The sequence below is a fragment of the Meles meles genome, chromosome 13 (genome assembly GCF_922984935.1).
Source record: "Meles meles chromosome 13, mMelMel3.1 paternal haplotype, whole genome shotgun sequence".
Taxonomy (NCBI): Eukaryota; Metazoa; Chordata; class Mammalia; order Carnivora; family Mustelidae; genus Meles; species Meles meles.
In genome coordinates this window covers 23,462,128-23,480,270 of record NC_060078.1, presented here as the reverse complement: position 1 = coordinate 23,480,270, position 18,143 = coordinate 23,462,128, and the positions used below count along the sequence as shown (strand labels likewise).

General features: G+C 37.0%; 1 protein-coding gene across 1 annotated transcript in view; it reads left to right on the top strand.

Annotated features, from left to right (window-relative positions):
* TMEM26 (transmembrane protein 26) overlaps positions 1–18,143 on the top strand; it is a 55,763-nt gene that overhangs the window by 7,681 nt on the left and 29,939 nt on the right. The window contains exon 2 of the mRNA XM_046026182.1: positions 8,687–8,765. Coding sequence (XP_045882138.1) covers positions 8,687–8,765 — 79 coding nt within the window. The remainder of the gene's footprint in view (positions 1–8,686; positions 8,766–18,143) is intronic.

Sequence of the window (18,143 nt, the reverse complement as noted above, 5' to 3'; positions counted from 1 at the left end):
TAAGGTCATAACTAATTATACTAAATCACAGAACAATTCCTAGCATCAGGTTAGTGCTCCCATTTATTTTTTTTTCTGTTTGCATGTTTTATTTCAATTTCAGAAAGTGCATTATAAAAGAGAAGGGAGAGAGCGCTCACATTTATTGAGCCAGGATGTACATTGCCCACATTACCTTATTCGGTCCTCACTAGAGCCCTGGAGGCACTATTCTTGCTTCTACCTGCGCAGGAGGAAGCAAAGGCTCAGAGGCATCCTCAACCCAGCTCTGAATGCCATCAGCTGATTTCTTGTGCTCTGCATTCAATAAGGAGACTGGGTTTTATCTGTGGAAAATACAACTACATAGATTTTTAGGATCAAGGATTCCCGATAGCGGGCAAAGGGTCAAAGTATTTTGTCTTTTTCAAAATTGGGGTGTCTTGAAAATGAGCAGTGGGATGACTTTCTTAGAATGGAATGTAGAAAAGTCCAGGCTACACATGAACATGGCTCAGAGACACTCTTGCACAAGTAGACATGCTTGGAAAGCCAACACAGGATGTAAAACAAAACAGAAGAGGGGGAAAATCCTCGAGCGCCTGTATTTTTGTTCCTAAGGTGAAGAAATAAGCTCTTCTACAGAACAGAAATAAATACCACTGTCTTCTACAGAATGAGATGAGTTACAGCATTACATAAATAACATCCATCATGCATTTTATCCTCTCAGAGACCATTAAAATTCCTGTAGTCATTAGCACTTAGGTTCACTTAATCATTAAACAATCAGTTATTGTACTAAGTGCTATAATGATGTTCTTGAAGGAATATAAAATACATGCAGTTATATGAGAACAGGAAAAAAACAACACCCTGAAAAACCAAATAATTTTCCACAAATTAAGTCCAAGACTGAAGAATGTTTGCAGAACAAAGATATGATCATTAGAGTAGGCTTGTTAGACAAGGGAAACTTCTCAGGTAAGTGATTGTAATAGCTGGGGGTTTTACAAGAGTGCAGGAAATAGAGAAAGGTTTTTCAGGTTGAGGGGATATCATGACGGCAGCACTTAGGGTTTTAGTTGGAACCAATTCGTTTAAGAAGGTGTTGTGATTTTCTTTGCCTCAGAGATTTTACGAGAAAAATAGTACATAGATCTAAAAATTGATGCATATTTTTTCCCTATAAATTGTTTAGTCATACTGAAGCATACTGCTGAGTTTTGAATGTGAATAGCTTCAAATTTAATAAAATTTGTTCTTGTTTTAAATATACTTTGGGAAATTTAAAAAAAAATTTTTTTTTAATTTATTTATTTGACAGACAGATCACAAGTAGGCAGAGAAACAGGCAGAGAGAGAGAGGGAAGCAGGCTATCTGCCGAGCAGAGAACTCGATGCTGGGCTCGATCCCAGGACCCCGGGATCATGACCTGAGCCGAAGGCAGAGGCTTTAACCCACCGGGCCACCCAGGCACCCCTACTTTGGGAAAGTTTTAAGTGAAGTATCTAGTACTAATTTTGCCACCAGTTTATATCATAATTTGGGAATATGACTTTATTAGAAAAACAACTAGCAATAACAGTGAAAATTACAACGAAGAGCCCTACTATTCCCCTCCAGAAGAAGTATTCTCTTGGTAAACCCAAATGTGGACGTTTGCGAAGGGCTTTCAAAGCATAAAGAAGGGGTATGCCCAGCCCACATGAAATTTCTCCAGTCTCCTGTGATCTTGTACTTCACCTGTTCTCCCAGAAGATCACGGAGAACACAAACCAGTCATCTGATTTGGGCACCAATTAAAAGCATGCTCAACCCTTACTCAGTGTTCCTTTCGGAGGGAGTTCTCATGAGCGTATGGCCCTTTGGTGCAGCCTCCTCCCCTACCTAATGGGCAGGCACAGGCAAAGGCTGTGGGAGGGTGAGCTGCTTAAGAAGACAGATGGGGAGGTATCTGGGGTTGGATCCGTGTCTTCCCAGGTGTGCAGGGTTCTGTGTTCTGCAAGAATATCTTCCGCTGTGTGTGGAGGCTGTCATACTGGCTGCTCTTCCCAGCGTGGACTGACACCACGCCACTGCTGAACAGCCCAAATGGAAATTGTGGATGTTAAGGCCCACTTAGACAAAGTAGTCTGGTGAAAGGAGGACAGACAATCCTTAAACAGCTAGACACCGTTTGGGGGCTCATGAAAGGGTATCTTGACCTAGTTTCTCGAATCTATGAAAATAGGCCTATTATTATAAAGTGCTCTGGAAATTTTATTGAGGACACTCAAGGCAATTTAATATGATACTGTGAAACTTGGGTCTGGTATCCTTACAACTCCAGTCTGCCTTTCTAGCTTAGGAAATACTGATAAAATCGTGATCCACACCGAAGTAATCTTGGAACCGTAGTTTTGTTTCTCTTAAATATTATCTATTTCCAGATCTATGCGTATGGTTAGAAGACTAGAATCCTCACTGTTTGCAAAGAGAAAAGCCATACAGGGTCGTGGGGATATTATGGTTAATTTTTCTCTTTGCTGATATATATTATAATACGTTTCTAAAAGGATCAAAGGTTACTTCCCAATAAGAAAATGGTAACTGTCATTTTTTGAAAAAAGAAAATGGAACTCTAACTTTAGACTAATGATGAGATAAAGTAAATAAGATATCTTGTAGAGCTAAATTGCTAAATGTCATGGCATAATCATTTTGTGAAAAACTGTAATTTGTTGAAATGACAACTTTGTATGATTAATAATACTTTATTTTTGGATGAAACAAACAAAAACATGAGGATATCTCTTTAAGAGCTCAGGGCAGTGTCTAGCAGGTAGCAAGACCTTTAACACATTTGATTAGTAAACAAATGAATACATAAACAAATAGAGAAAAAATCCTTTAAGACATTGCTTCTGCCATGTACTTTAGAGAAAACTAGTGGGTTGGATAAGGACTGTGGTTTAAAAACCAAAACAAGGGGTGCCTGGGTGACTCAGTTGTTTAAACACCTGCCTTTGGCTCAGGTTATGATCTCAGGGTTCTGGCATCAAGTCCTTCATCAGCCTCTCTGCTCAGTGGGGAGACTGCTTCTCCTTCTCTCTGCCTATAGCTCTTTGTGTGTGTGCACTCTCTCAATCAAATAAATAAATACAGTCTTTAAAAAATTTTTATAAATAAATGAACAACAAAACAAAAACACCAAACTTCTTGGAAAGAAAGAGTATCTTTTGAAAGTTTTTAATTAAAAAAACCTAAGCAACAAAATTTATCATTAAACTATTAATGTTGGGAACCTTTTGTCTTCTGACAGGATAGTAGTAATTTGTAACATAGTATATTTAAGCCTCTAAGGCCAAATAACTGATTAGTAATAAGGTGTTACACATTTTCTAAAAATTTCCCACTTGAACATGTCTTATGAATTTATCATGTTTATCAGTTTTTGTTAGCTTATTAATAAATAGTATATCTTATTTTCATAAACAAGTATCCAGAAACATAATTTATTTCTGGATTGGCTAGCCCCCTCTATGGTTTTAGACTTTATACAAAATGCTTGGCATTGACTTACTTCTAATGCTGTTGACATAAAGTTTGGAGTAAAATTATTTTGTAGCTGCTAAGAAAAGGCATGCAATCTGATTAATTACACAGAAAAAGGTAGGATCAGGCATAGTTTTTAATTGTTAGAGTTCAGATTCTCCTGAATCTGAATGAGATTCAGAGTCTCAGTTTCAGATTCTGAAACTGAATGGCACAGACAACACATGATCAAGAATATGGCAAGCCTTCCAACTAATAAGTAATGGCTAGAATGTCACCTTGGAATATTAAATCTTTCATAGTAGCAAAACAATATTAAATTCATGTAAGAACAGAATAATTAGTTTCCCTTGAAAAACTTTTGATAAGAATCAACTAATGTGATATATCAAGAAGAGGTTTCTAGTCAAACAGGCAACAGAGTGTCAAGAAAATAGAAATTTTAAATCAACCAGGACCTTACATGTCAACAAATATTTGTGGAGAACACACAGCCAAGTACCGTGGGAAGCACTGAGGATATAAGGATGAACACACAACTTTTGTGCTTATACTACTTATAGTTGCTGGGAGACAGTTAAGTGCCAGCGAACACACACACATGTGCACATATATAATAATAAATTTTGAAGATCTATAGGGTAAAAATGAAGAGTGCTATAGGACAAGTATAACAAGGAGATCTAATTTAGACTGGAGGACCAGAAAGGTTCTTTCACAGGGTCTCATACACCTGACATGAACTATGAGAAGGAAATAATCAGGTGAAGAGTGGGGGTAAAGAGATGTTTCAAGAGAGAAACACATGTGTGAAGTCCTGAGTTAGGAAGGTACATAGGTTTTCTTCAGAACTGAATGAAAAACAATGTTATGGGAGCACAGTGAGGAAAAATGGCAAGCAACAAAGCCCAAGAGGTAGGCAGGGCCCTGACTGTGCAGCATTCTGTAGGCCATTATGGACAAATGGCCCGTGCAAACCATGACTGGATGACAGGATTTGTCTTAACATCAAATGTGGAGTTAAGGATAATGATGTCTTTAGCAGTGCAAACAATTTCCTCTGATTCAAGAGGTCTTAAACAGGTTTCATTTGGGAAATTGTAGTTTGACAATAGGATTGATTGTGAGTTATTTGAAGAAACAGCCTTCTAACTTGGTATCCTCTGGTCCTCTTTAGGTGTAGGTCTTGAATATGTAGGTATGAGTTTACTTGCAGAGCTGAGCCTGGGTAAGGCAGCAATGCACATGTGTTGAGCCATACACTATCAGGCCCATGACACACACTCTCTCTTCTCATCCTCGCAACCATCCTATGACCTGGATATTTTATCTCCATTTTATAGATGAGGACATTGACTCATAGGGAAGGTAGCAAATTTCTACTACCTTGGAAGATGTGCCTTGGAACAGGTGATTCAAATCTGGGTCTCCTAGGTTTGTGTAGTAATTCTTCACAGGCCACAACTCCAGGGGTGTACTTGCTACTGGATCTCCTGAAATGGGAATAAAAAAGGTCTTTGTAGATGCCAGTACCGTCCATGCCCTCCATTTTATTAATAAATTCAGGCACTCAAGCATTTAAGCATTTTCTTAATAAGCGTTTATTAAAGACTTAGTAAGACTCCTGATATCACTGAGAAGGAACGATGAATGAGAAGAAAGAAGGGAGGGAGATAAATATAAATAAGACAGAATCTGCCTTCAAGGAGCCTATATTAGGAAAGCTAAGGCTAATATACACATAATCATGAAATAGTGGAGAATGTGTTAGGTCACAAGAGAAATATAAGCTAAGATTAATTCCTACTATGCCTCTGAAATACAGGTAGGATGTTGATGGCTAGAGAGGCAAGAAAAGAGCATTCCAAAGCGGACAATCATAATTTGGAGGGATGTTTCCTCTAAAGTCATTTCAGAATCTCTCTTCTCAGATTAATCAAGCTGACGGAGCATGGAGCACTTTGTTCTTAACAGGGACGAACGGTCAAACAAAACATATGCTATATGTGGCTGAAATGATTTCCTCGTATCCAAAAAATAAAATATATTTAGACATGTTTTAATACTTCCCTAGATAAGAGAGACTTCTATTTTCTCCATAAGGTTTGTTGTTTTTAATTTCAGCTGTACAACTACCACAGCTGACTGCAGGGGAGTTAGAGAGGAAGGACAGGAGGAAGCTCTAGATGGTGATTTGCTGTTGATCACTTAGCTGCTATCCACATCACCAGTAACTCTTCCTGGAAGCCTCTCGAAATTCCAGCAAATCCTCTCTGGTATAGGGTTAGGAGGGTGGAACATATGGGGAGAAACACTACGGACTGAGTTGAATATGGTAAATTCCTAGGCTCTCAGCATGATATCTTCTTTCTACCCCCTTCTCACTTATGCCGAAAAAGATTATGAAGACATATTGAAGTGAGGGGAACTTTGTAGAAAATGTTTTGTTTTGAGGATGTAGTGCAGGAAGAGAAACAGGAAGTGGAAAAACTAGAAAAGGGAGGCTTTGAATGTCCGATTATGGAATTTAGATGTTCTGTGGCAGGTGATGTAGACAATCTCGGATCTTAAAGTTTGTTGTTGTTTTTGTTTTTTAGGTTTGTTTTTGTTTTTGTTTTTTACATAACTAGATTCCTAATTAGAGGAAATACCTTGAAATAGTATAGTATTTTTTTTCCAATTATAGAAATCATTCTTATGCATACAAAATGTTAAGGGTTGTTTGTTTCATGTTGAACCTCTTTCAAGAGTTACTATATGTTCAGTCCATGGTTTCCATGGATATTATTGTTATGATATTTTTAGGGGAGACAATCCCAAAATTAATTCCTAGAGAGTCAACAAAATTGCAATCCAGTCAACATTTGACATAGCCGAACAAACATTTACATATTCCAACTGTCCTTGCAATTGGAATTCATTTCCTTTCTCAATCTCACAAAGGAAATACTCTCTCCTGATGTTTCCTTTGATATGTAAGGTCAAGGAATAAATTTTCCTTATTTTTTTTAAAGATTTTATTTACTTATTTGACATAAACACAACACGAGAGAGGGAACACAAGTGAGAGTGGGTGAGGGAGAAGCAGGCTTCCCGCTGAAGAGGGAGCCTGATGCAGGGCTCAATCCCAGGACCTTGGGATCATGACCTGAGCAGAAGGCTTAACGACTGAACCACCCAGGCACACCAAGTTTTTCCTATTCTTTTAAGAGTATGTTCAACATAGGGCCATTTGCTATCTCTCTGTCACCAGCCAGCTTCCAAGTAAGATTTCAATAATATCATGAGCCATAACCTTTTGTTTCAAAATTGGTTCTTTGCAGGAAATCAAAGGTGGAAGAGTATCTATATGAAATATTGATTTTTTTAAAAGACCTCACTTTCTTTTGTCCTTTCTTCCTTCTTTCCAAAAGCTGAAAGGCAGTACTAGTGAAATTGTTAACAGTCTTGAAAAAGCCCATTCTAGATGCTGTCTTCCATTTAGGTTTGCTCACTTTTCTCTCCTGGATTGTGATAATATGGTTTTAATACCATTTCATCTCAAGTAATTCTATTTGTTGAGCAATTAACATTTCTGTTTTTCAAACCATTTTAAACCATCATAGGCATATACTTAAAATATTTTAATAAAATTATATTAACTCACAATTTTTTTCTTTGAGATGGCATATAAAGCAATAGTCCTTTCTAAAATGAAGTGCAATTTTAAGAAATAAATTTGGAAAGTATGTTACTTTTATCTTATTTTGAATTTCTAAGGGCATATTTTCATTATATGATGTCCTATAAAAATACTAATAGTAGTTATCTATTATGGAATACCCACCTCTGCCATGCACTGCTTTACAGAAAGTGTAATAAAGACCTCTGTGAGATAAATGGGACCACTCTGGACTAAACTGTGTTTCCCAAAAATTTGTATGCTGAAGCCCTAACCCCCAGTGTGACTCTATTTTGAGATATAGCTTTTAGGAAGTTATTAAGGGTAAATGAGGTCATAAGGGTAGGATCTTAATCCAATAAGATTGGTCAACTTTTAAAAGGAGAAGAGAATGATCTCTGTCTCTCTCTGCTTGTGATGTGCATGCCCCGAGGAAAGGCCGTGTAAGGCCAGGATACAGCAAGAGAGTGGCTATCTATAAACCAGGAAGGGAGACCTCACCACGCTTCCAACCTCCAGAACCATGAGAAAATATCTATCTGATGTTTAAGCTACCCAGTCTGTGGTATATTGATATGATGACTATTACAGTGACTGTCTCCATTTTGTGGACTAAGAAGCAGACAGAGCCACTGGTATTTGAACCTAACTATGTTTGCATAAAAGCCCCCTCTTTGGACTACCCTCTGAATTTTAAGCCAGCAAATAATGAATATAGATAGCCTTTTAAAACAATACCAAACACTTCATCTGTTGTTGTTTCTTTGCATTTTAATTTTTACTAGGTTTATCAGATATCACAAAGTCAGTTGATTTTGTTCGTTCCTTTTCATTATCATATGATTTTTGTGTGTTTTTCTTTTAAATTATTTATTTATTTATTTCACAGAGAGAGATCACAAGTAGAGAGGCAGGCAGAGAGAGAGAGAGAGGGAAGCAGGCTCCCTGCTGAGCAGAGAGCCTGATGCGGGACTCGATCCCAGGACCCCGAGATCATGACCTGAGCCGAAGGCAGCGGCTTAACCCACTGAGCCACCCAGGCGCCCTGATTTTTGTGTTCTAATAGGATGTTACTATTCAAGCTTTCAGAATTCCAGGTTAATATTTAAAAATGTAGCTAATCTTCTTGAAATTGCAATGTTGAAAAAATCCAAGAAGATTTACTATTGCTGTATTTGCTTGTTGTAAAACATATTAAATACAAAATATCCAGTTTTGTGCCTGAAACTAGTTGGCAGTGTCCCATTAAGCCATATTAAAATTAACTTCTATTAATTGGATTAGTAATTCAGTGAGAATGACAGCTGCTAGTGCCTTTTGCAGTTACTTTGTTTCTCTACAATCCATATGGCAGAAATCACATAATGCTTTTATCCCCATTGAAATAAACACGAGATAAAAAGGTTTAACTCAATGTGATCAGGGTATGTGTATTTGTTTTTCTTTAATTAAAAAAAAAGGTGGTTTTTTTTTTGGTAAAAACTGAACTTTTCCCCTCTCTTTTACAGGTTTTCACCAACCATATTTTTATATCTGATTAGCATTGTTCCATCATTATGGCTTCTTGAAATGCATGATGAGACCCAGGTATGTCCCTTTGGAAAGTCGGAAAGTGGAATATTTATCAGTAAACTACTTTCATACTATAATTTATTTCAGAAATGCACTTCTCAAAGGAGTTGGAGTTATCAAGAATTGAAAAAGTAAGAGGCCATTAGCAAAAGAAAGTGAATTCATGATCTATCAAAATCAATAAAAATGTTACAGCTAAGAGTTAAGATTATATAATTAATTAACAACTTACATTAAAGATCTTGTTCTTAAGCACTCCTGACCTCAAATATGCTAGAGTTTTTTACATGGGGTACGGGAGGGTTGTGTGTAAAAATTTGGCTTTAAACTTCGCAGATTCAATGAATTCCTATATTGTACTGAAAATGGGCAGGGCTCAATAATCTAGCATCCTATAAAATAAACGTAGCAGAAATTAAAAACAAACCCCATTGTCTAGACTCTGTTATGTAAATGCAATCAAACTTGGAGGGGCTACTAAAAACAGTCTGTCTTAAAATACAGGCCTTACAGATTACAAAAGATTCCTTTTTGAGGGTCCCATGAGCTGTTTTAGTGAAACAGGTATTCTATTCTGGAGCCAGATATGAAGAGTTAAAAAGAGGAGTATGAGATCTACCATTGGGAGAGGTGTGCTACATGTATAAGGACTGACTTAAAAAATAAACAATGGCTTCCAATAAGAGTCCCTAATCTATACAGAGAGAAAGAGCCACTGACTTTTCAGTGAGTGGCAGCCCCAGGTATCAGGATCCAGATTAGATTCACAATCTATTGCTATTAATGCTCCTGTACCACACTGTGAAAGGCAGACTCCAGCAGATGCCAGCCTGGACTTCACATCATCTGGGTCAGGTTATAGGGCTATGTTATAGATAAGCTGTAGTTATGATATAATATTATTATAGTACTTTCACTGATACAGTGCATTATTCAAGATAAGAATTTGCCCCTATAGATTACTTTGCTGCAGTTGGTCATTTTATAGTAAAGTTAAGCCTCTGATGTATATTTCAGATATCCAAACCTTGTCTGGAAAATGCTTGCTCTAAATTTTAGGCACACACAGGGGAATTTAGCTCTGTGGACTATTTCTGAAGAATTCCACAAGCACATACCAATAAAATTGGCATGAGGAAAACATTTATCTGCTTTAAATCCCCTGTTTAAAAATGTTAAAGTCATAGGCTATTTCTATGACTGTAGCAAAGTATTTTTTTTAATTTTTTATTTATTTCTTATTTTTTTATAAACATATAATGTATTTTTATCCCCAGGGATACAGGTCTGTGAATCGCCAGGTTTACACACTTCACAGCACTCACCATAGCACATACCCTCCCCAATGTCCATAACTTCTCTCCCCCTCTCCCAACCCCACCTCCCCCCAGCAACCCCCGGTTTGTTTTGTGAGATTAAGAGTCACATATGGTTTGTCTCCCTCCCAATCCCATCTTGTTTCATTTATTCTTCTCCTATCCCCCTAACCCCCCATGTTGCATCTCCACGTCCTCATATCAGAGAGATCATATGGTAGTTGTCTTTCTCCGATTGACTTATTTCACTAAGCATGATACCCTCTAGTTCCATCCACGTTGTCGCAAATGACAAGATTTCATTTCTTTTGATGGCTGCATAGCATTCCATTGTGTATATATACCACTTCTTCTTTATCCATTCATCTGTTGATGGACATCTAGGTACTTTCCATAGTTTGGAAACTAGACATTGTAGACATTGCTGTTATAAACATTCGGGTGCACGTGCCCCTTTGGATCACTATGTTTGTATCTTTAGGGTAAATACCCAGTAGTGCAATTGCTGGGTCATAGGGTAGTTCTATTTTCAACATTTTGAGGAACCTCCATGCTGTTTTCCAGAGTGGTTGCACCAGCTTGCATTCCCACCAACAGTGGAGGAGGTTTCCCCTTTCTCCACATCCTCGCCAGCATCTGTCATTTCCTGACTTGTTAATTTTAGCCATCCTGACTGGTGTGAGGTGATATCTCATTGTGGTTTTGATTTGTATTTCCCTGATGCCGAGTGACGTGGAGCACTTTTTCATGTGTCTGTTGGCCATCTGGATGTCTTCTTTGCAGAAATGTCTGTTCATGTCCTCTGCCCATTTCTTGATTGGATTGTTTGTTCTTTGGGTGTTGAGTTCGCTAAGTTCCTTATAGATTTTGGACACTAGCCCTTTATCTGATATGTCGTTTGCAAATATCTTCTCCCATTCTGTCAGTTGTCTTTTGGTTTTGTTAACTGTTTCCTTTGCTGTGCAAAAGCTTTTGATCTTGATGAAATCCCAATAGTTCATTTTTGCCCTTGCTTCCCTTGCCTTTGCCGATGTTCGTAGGAAGATGTTGCTGCGGCTGAGGTCGAAGAGGTTGCTGCCTGTGTTCTCCTCAAGGATTTTGATGGATTCCTTTCTCACATTGAGGTCCTTCATCCATTTTGAGTCTATTTTCATGTGTGGGGTAAGGAAGTGGTCCAATTTCATTTTTCTGCATGTGGCTGTCCAATTTTCCCAGCACCATTTATTGAAGAGGCTGTCTTTTTTCCATTGGACATTCTTTCCTGCTTTGTCAAAGATTAGTTGACCATAGAGTTGAGGGTCTATTTCTGGGCTCTCTATTCTGTTCCATTGATCTATGTGTCTGTTTTTGTGCCAGTACCATGCTGTCTTGATGATGACAGCTTTGTAATAGAGCTTGAAGTCCGGAATTGATGCCACCAACTTTGGCTTCCTTTTTCAATATCCCTTTGGCTATTCGATGTCTTTTCTGGTTCTATATAAATTTTAGGATTATTTGTTCTATTTCTTTGGAAAAAATGGATGGTATTTTGATAGGGATTGCATTAAATGTGTAGATTGCTTTAGGTAGCATAGACATTTTCACAATATTTATTCTTCCAATCCAGGAGCATGGAACATTTTTCCATTTCTTTGTGTCTTCCTCCATTTCTTTCATGCGTACTTTATAGTTTTCTGCATATAGATTCTTAGCCTCTGTGGTTAGGTTTATTCCTAGGTATCTTATAGTTTTGGGTGCAATTGTAAATGGGATTGACTCCTTAATTTCTCTTTCTTCAGTCTTGTTGTTGGTGTACAGAAATGCAACTGATTTCTGTGCATTGATTTTATATCCTGACACTTTACTGAATTCCTGTACAAGTTCTAGCAGTTTTGGAGTGGAGTCTTTTGGGTTTTCCACATTTAGTATCATATCACCTGTGAAGAGTGATAGTTTGACTTCTTCTTTACCAATTTGGATGCCTTTAATTTCTTTTTGTTGTCTGATTGCTGAGGCTAGGACTTCTAGTACTATGTTGAATAGCAGTGGTGATAATGGACATCCCTGCCGTGTTCCTGTTCCTGACCTTAACGGAAAAGCTTTCAGTTTTTCTCCATTGAGAATGATATTTGCGCTGGGTTTTTCATAGATGGCTTTGATAATATCGAGGTATGTGCCTTCTATCCCTACACTTTGAAGAGTTTTGATCAGGAAGGGATGCTGTACTTTGTCAAATGCTTTTTCAGCATCTATTGAGAGTATCATATGGTTCTTGTTCTTTCTTTTATTAATGTGTTCTATCACATTGATTGATTTGCGGATGTTGAACCAACCCTGCAGCCCTGGAATAAATCCCACTTGATCGTGGTGAATAATCCTTTTAATGTACTGTTGAATCCTATTGGCTAGTATTTTGGCGAGAATTTTTGCGTCTGTGTTCATCAAGGATATTGGTCTGTAGTTCTCTTTTTTGGTGGGATCCTTGTCTGGTTTTGGGATCAAGGTGATGCTGGCCTCATAAAATGAGTTTGGAAGTTTTCCTTCCGTTTCTATTTTTTGGAACAGTTTCAGGAGAATAGGAATGAGTTCTTCTTTAAATGTTTGGTAGAATTCCCCTGGGAAGCCGTCTGGCCCTGGGCTTTTGTTTGTTTGGAGATTTTTGATGACTGTTTCAATCTCCTTACTGGTTATGGGCCTGTTCAGATTTTCTATTTCTTCCTGGTTCAGTTGTGGTAGTTTATATGTCTCTAGGAATGCATCCATTTCTTCCAGATTGTCAAATTTGTTGGCATAGAGTTGCTCATAGTATGTTCTTATAATTGTCTGTATTTCTTTGGTGTTAGTTGTGATCTCTCCTCTTTCATTCATGATTTTATTTATTTGGGTCCTTTCTCTTTTCTTTTTGATGAGTCTGGCCAGGGGTTTATCAATCTTATTGATTCTTTCAAAGAACCAGCTCCTAGTTTCATTGGTTTTTTCTATTGTTTTTTTGGTTTCTATTTCATTGATTTCTGCTCTGATCTTTATGATTTCTCTTCTCCTGCTGGGTTTAGGGTTTCTTTCTTGTTCTTTCTCCAGCTCCTTTACGTGTAGGGTTAGGTTGTGTACTTGAGACCTTTCTTGTTTCTTGAGAAAGGCTTGTACAGCTATATATTTTCCTCTCAGGACTGCCTTTGCTGTGTCCCACAGATTTTGAACCATTGTGTTTTTGTTATCGTTTGTTTCCATGAATTTTTTCAATTCTTCTTTAATTTCCTGGTTGACCCATTCATTCTTTAGAAAGATGCTGTTTAGTCTCCATGTATTTGGGTTCTTTCCAGCTTTCCTCTTGTGATTGAGTTCTAGCTTCAGAGCATTGTGGTCTGAAAATATGCAGGGAATGATCCCAATCTTTTGATACTGGTTGAGACCTGATTTGTGACCCAGGATGTGATCTATTCTGGAGAATGTTCCATATGCACTAGAGAAGAATGTGTATTCTGTTGCTTTGGGATGAAATGTTCTGAATATATCTGTGATGTCCATCTGGTCCAGTGTGTCATTTAAGGCCTTTATTTCCTTGTTGATCTTTTTCTTGGTTGATCTGTCCATTTCAGTGAGGGGAGTGTTCAAGTCCCCTACTATTATTGTATTATTATTGATGTGTTTATTTGATTTTGCTATTAATTGGTTGATATAGTTGGCTGCTCCCACGTTAGGGGCATAGATATTGAAAATTGTTAGATCTTCTTGTTGGACAGACCCTTTGAGGAGGATATAGTGTCCTTCCTCATCTCTTATTATAGTCTTTGGCTTAAAATCTAATTGATCTGATATAAGGATTGTAGCAAAGTATTTTTGTAGCACTAGATTGGCTGGCTCAAGTTATCATGGTTTTTAAAAACCATACCATAAGGAGTTAGGGGACTGTTTCAATTTCCTTACTACTTACTACTTTCAGGGGTATGGAAATAAGCTCTGGTGATTTTAATCATTTCTTTCTTTCACATCCAATTCTATAACATGACTATCATCCACAATAACAATTCATTTCCTCAAATGCTTTTATAATATAAATGCGTTGCACAGTTAATTGATATACAGGTCAAATCCCATTACAACAAATAGCATGCAACCAAAAGCTCTCTTTTTAATAAAAAAAAGATTTTTGAGCCCCAGGCAGTACCTCTCTAATTTTCATACTACAAAAGAAATTGGACCTTTAGTAGTAATGGATTTGACTCATTTTGACACTAAGAATTAAAATGAATGCCCAAAGATTGAATTGGGCAGGGAGGGCAGAGATGGAAGTAGAAAAAAGTAAGCGTAAGGGAGGCCAAACAGTATTGGAATTGCATTTAAAGAAACAAGAAATAGCAGAATAAAGGAAGGTACAGCAATTCTCTTAGTCCATTCATTTAAAAAAATTTGGTTGTGATAATAACCACTCTTCTTTATGTAGTCCTTCCTTTCAAAATATTTTCAAATACATTTTCTCCTTTGTGAACTCATCAACTCCATGAATTAAGAATGTTATATATATTTCTACTTTACAGAGGAGGATGCCGAGACTCAGAAATGTTAAGTAGGGGTGCCTGGGTGGCTCAGTGGTTTAAGCCTCTGCCTTCGGCTCAGGTCATGATCTCAGGGTCCTGGGATCGAGCTCCGCATCGGGCTCTCTGCTCAGTGGGGAGCCTGTTTCTCCCTCTCTCTCTGCCTGCCTCTCTGCCTACTTGTGACCTCTCTCTCTGTCAATAAATAAATAAAATATTAAAAAAAAATAGAAATGTTAAGTAATTTTCTCAAGGTTACACAGCTAGTCAATAACAGTCCTGGACTTAGCACCTAGGTCTTAACCCCTATTCTGTTAAACCACCCTGCCTTTCTCAGTTATGTATTCTATGTTTTAGAGGAGTTATCAAAATTACCTGATTTTTTTTTCATGACAGGAGAGTGATTTAATTTCTTTTCACATTTTCCATGTATTCTACATCCTAAATGTTCTAACCTATGTCTTGGCATTAGGAAAACATTCTGACCTATCTCATGAAGACATTCCTCCTAGGTGATCAGCTCTGTACCTTCATTTCTGCATCTGCCTAGGTCCACATGACTAGAAACAAGATGATTATGACAACAGTTATGACCATAATTCTTAGGTCTATTTATGAAGTGGCAGAATTAAAGCAATGGAAACTTTCTGGTCTTGATGGGGTTAGGGTCTGGTTGACACAAAGGAATATTCTTGAAGCTAATAAGAGTTTTTAAGACCCATGAAAAATGGCTTGTTTGTACCCAGATCATCTAAATGAACTCACCTGTACAATGCTAAATGGAAATAATATTACCATAAAAACAATACAAGCCAGGTTAGGTTGTAGGAATCAAACGTTGATCTTTGCAGTCCTATGCAGCTGTCACTTAAAGGAAAAATTTCATCGAATTGTAACAAGTAGAATTACAAGAATGGAATGGGACTCAGGTTGCAATATCATAATATGGACTACAAGCTATTGGCCACTGCAGGGCAGATGGAAGTTTTGTTTTGTTTTGTTGTTTTGTAATAATCAGATGTCTATGGAGTTTTGGTGCTAGGGATGAAAAAAAAAACATATCAAGGTCACCACTTTTAATAAATAGATTTCATGTCTATGGAATAAAGTGGTCAAAATTATTTCCTCTTGCCCTTTTGATTCTCACAAAGGTACTCTGCAATGAGGATTTGTTGCTTGGTTCAAAGATTTAATTTTTTATCTTCATTATCTTTCCATGGAGTCAGCTGCACAGAAAAAAAAAAAGTGTGCAAACAGCTGGATTTTTGCTCCTAGAGATATGGCACGTGGCCATCTTTCCTAAGTATTTTTGTCATTCACCCATAACACTAGTTGTTTTGATGGGGAGTAGAAAAAAATAGCTTTTTGACAGACTTTCTTTTATTTTTCCAAGTAGCTTATAGATTGATTGATGTAGTATCTAGACTAATTAAGAAAAATACACTTCTTACAGCATTAGCATTTAAAAAAAATACTTTCTAAGTCCAAATATGTGACTGTGGTTATGCGGTGGTGATGATAATGGTAGTGACGTGTGTATATGTATGTGTATGTTTCAAAAGTACATTAGCCTTGCAGGTGTTTGAAAAAAATCAACTCTTTTTTAATTTGTGAAATAATCATTAGCTACACTTATATTTTCAAGTACCACTCTTTTTCTCTCTTACATATTTTTTCTCTACCTCAAATTCCTAGCATCTGGATAAAAATCATGCACAGTTAACTTGTAGAAATTTACATGCAAAATGAAGGAACAAAAAGGGAAAAACATCAAGCTTGGGTCTTTGTCAAAGTTTCCATAAACCTAAGTTGACCTCCAAACTGACACTAAAATACCTATTTTAATAGAGGAACTTGTTAATTTTTTTGGTTGTCTCAGTGTTTAACAGGCAAGATTGAAAATAATTGGATTACCTACTTAAGCAAATGTTATTTTAGATAAATATCCTTCTGGACAAGAAATAAACTCTTAGAATGGATGTTCTGACCAGATCACACATGTTTTCATGTTGTCATTATTGATTTGTTTGTTCTACAACTGGTCCAGGGTTCAAAAAAGGAACCCCAGTTATTACTCTGTGAATTGTACAGCTCTCAAATACCAACAGCATTTTTCACAGAACCAAAACAAACAATCCTAAAATTTGCATGGAACCAGACTCTGAATAGGCTAAGCAATCTTGAAAAAGGAAAGTAAAGCTGGAGGCATTACAATTCCAGACTTCGTGTTATATTACAGAACTGTAGTAATCAGAACAGTATGCTACTGGAACAAAACAGGATACATAGATCAATAGAACAGAATAGAAAACCCAGAAGTAAACCCATAATTATATCATCAGTTAATCTTCAACAAAACCGGAAAAAATTTTTCCAATGGGAAAAAGCAGTCTCTTCAACACCTGGTGCTGGGAAAACTGAACAGTAACTTACAGAAGGAGGAAACGGGACCACTTTCTCACAAAAACAAATTCAAAATGGAGTAAAGACCTACATATGAGACCTGAAACCATTAAATCCTACAACAGACACTAAATTGTTTGACATCAGCCATAGCAACTTTTTCTAGTTATGTCTCGTAAGGCAAGGGAAACAGAAACAGAAACAAAAATAAACTATGGGGATTACATCAAAATAAAAAGATCTGCACAGTTAAGGATACAATCAATAAACTAAATAGCCAATGTATGGAATGGGAGGAGATATTTGCAAATGACATATCTGTTAAAGGGTTAGTATCCAAAATATGTGAAGAACTTAGAAAATTCAATACCCAAAAAACAAATATTCCAATTAAAAAAATGGATAGCAAAATGACAGGACAATTTCATTTGAATTTTAAGAAGGAATCCTAAATGGCATATATTTTAGCACCAGACCTAAATGTCTTATTCATTATAATTTGTGGTCAATCATTGGAAACAAAGCCTCAGGGTACAGTCCAAATGCAGTCATTAAGTACTAACTATGAAAGTTAAGAGGAATTCAGTGACTGCACATTTAGATAACTGCTTTAAAATGCATTGGATCGGGGTGCCTAGGTGGCTCAGTCAGTTATGTGATCGACTCTTGATTTTGGCTCAGTGCATGATCTCAGGCTCTTGAGATCAAGCCCCGCTTCAGGCTCCATGCTGAGCCTCCTGGAGCCTGCTTAGGATTCTCTCTTCCTTTCCCAGTGCCCCTTCCCCACTCTGCTCACATAGGCTATCTAAGGTGATAGGTAGATAGATAGATGATAGATAGATAGATAGATAGATAGATAGATAGATAGAGAAATAAAAATACATTGGATAGCATAAAGAAAGTGAATGATAGATCTTAATTCTCAGCTGAAGAAATACATTGTCCCCCACTTATCCACGAGGGATAAGTTCTAAGTTTCCCCAGTGAATGCCTAAAAATGTGTATAGTATCAAAGTCAATATACACTGTTTTTTCCTATATGTATATACTTATGATAAAGTTTACTTTATAAATTAAGCACAGCAAGAGATTAACAATAGCTAATAATAAAATAGAACAGTTAAATAATGTACTATAATAAAAGTTATGTGAATGTGGAAAAA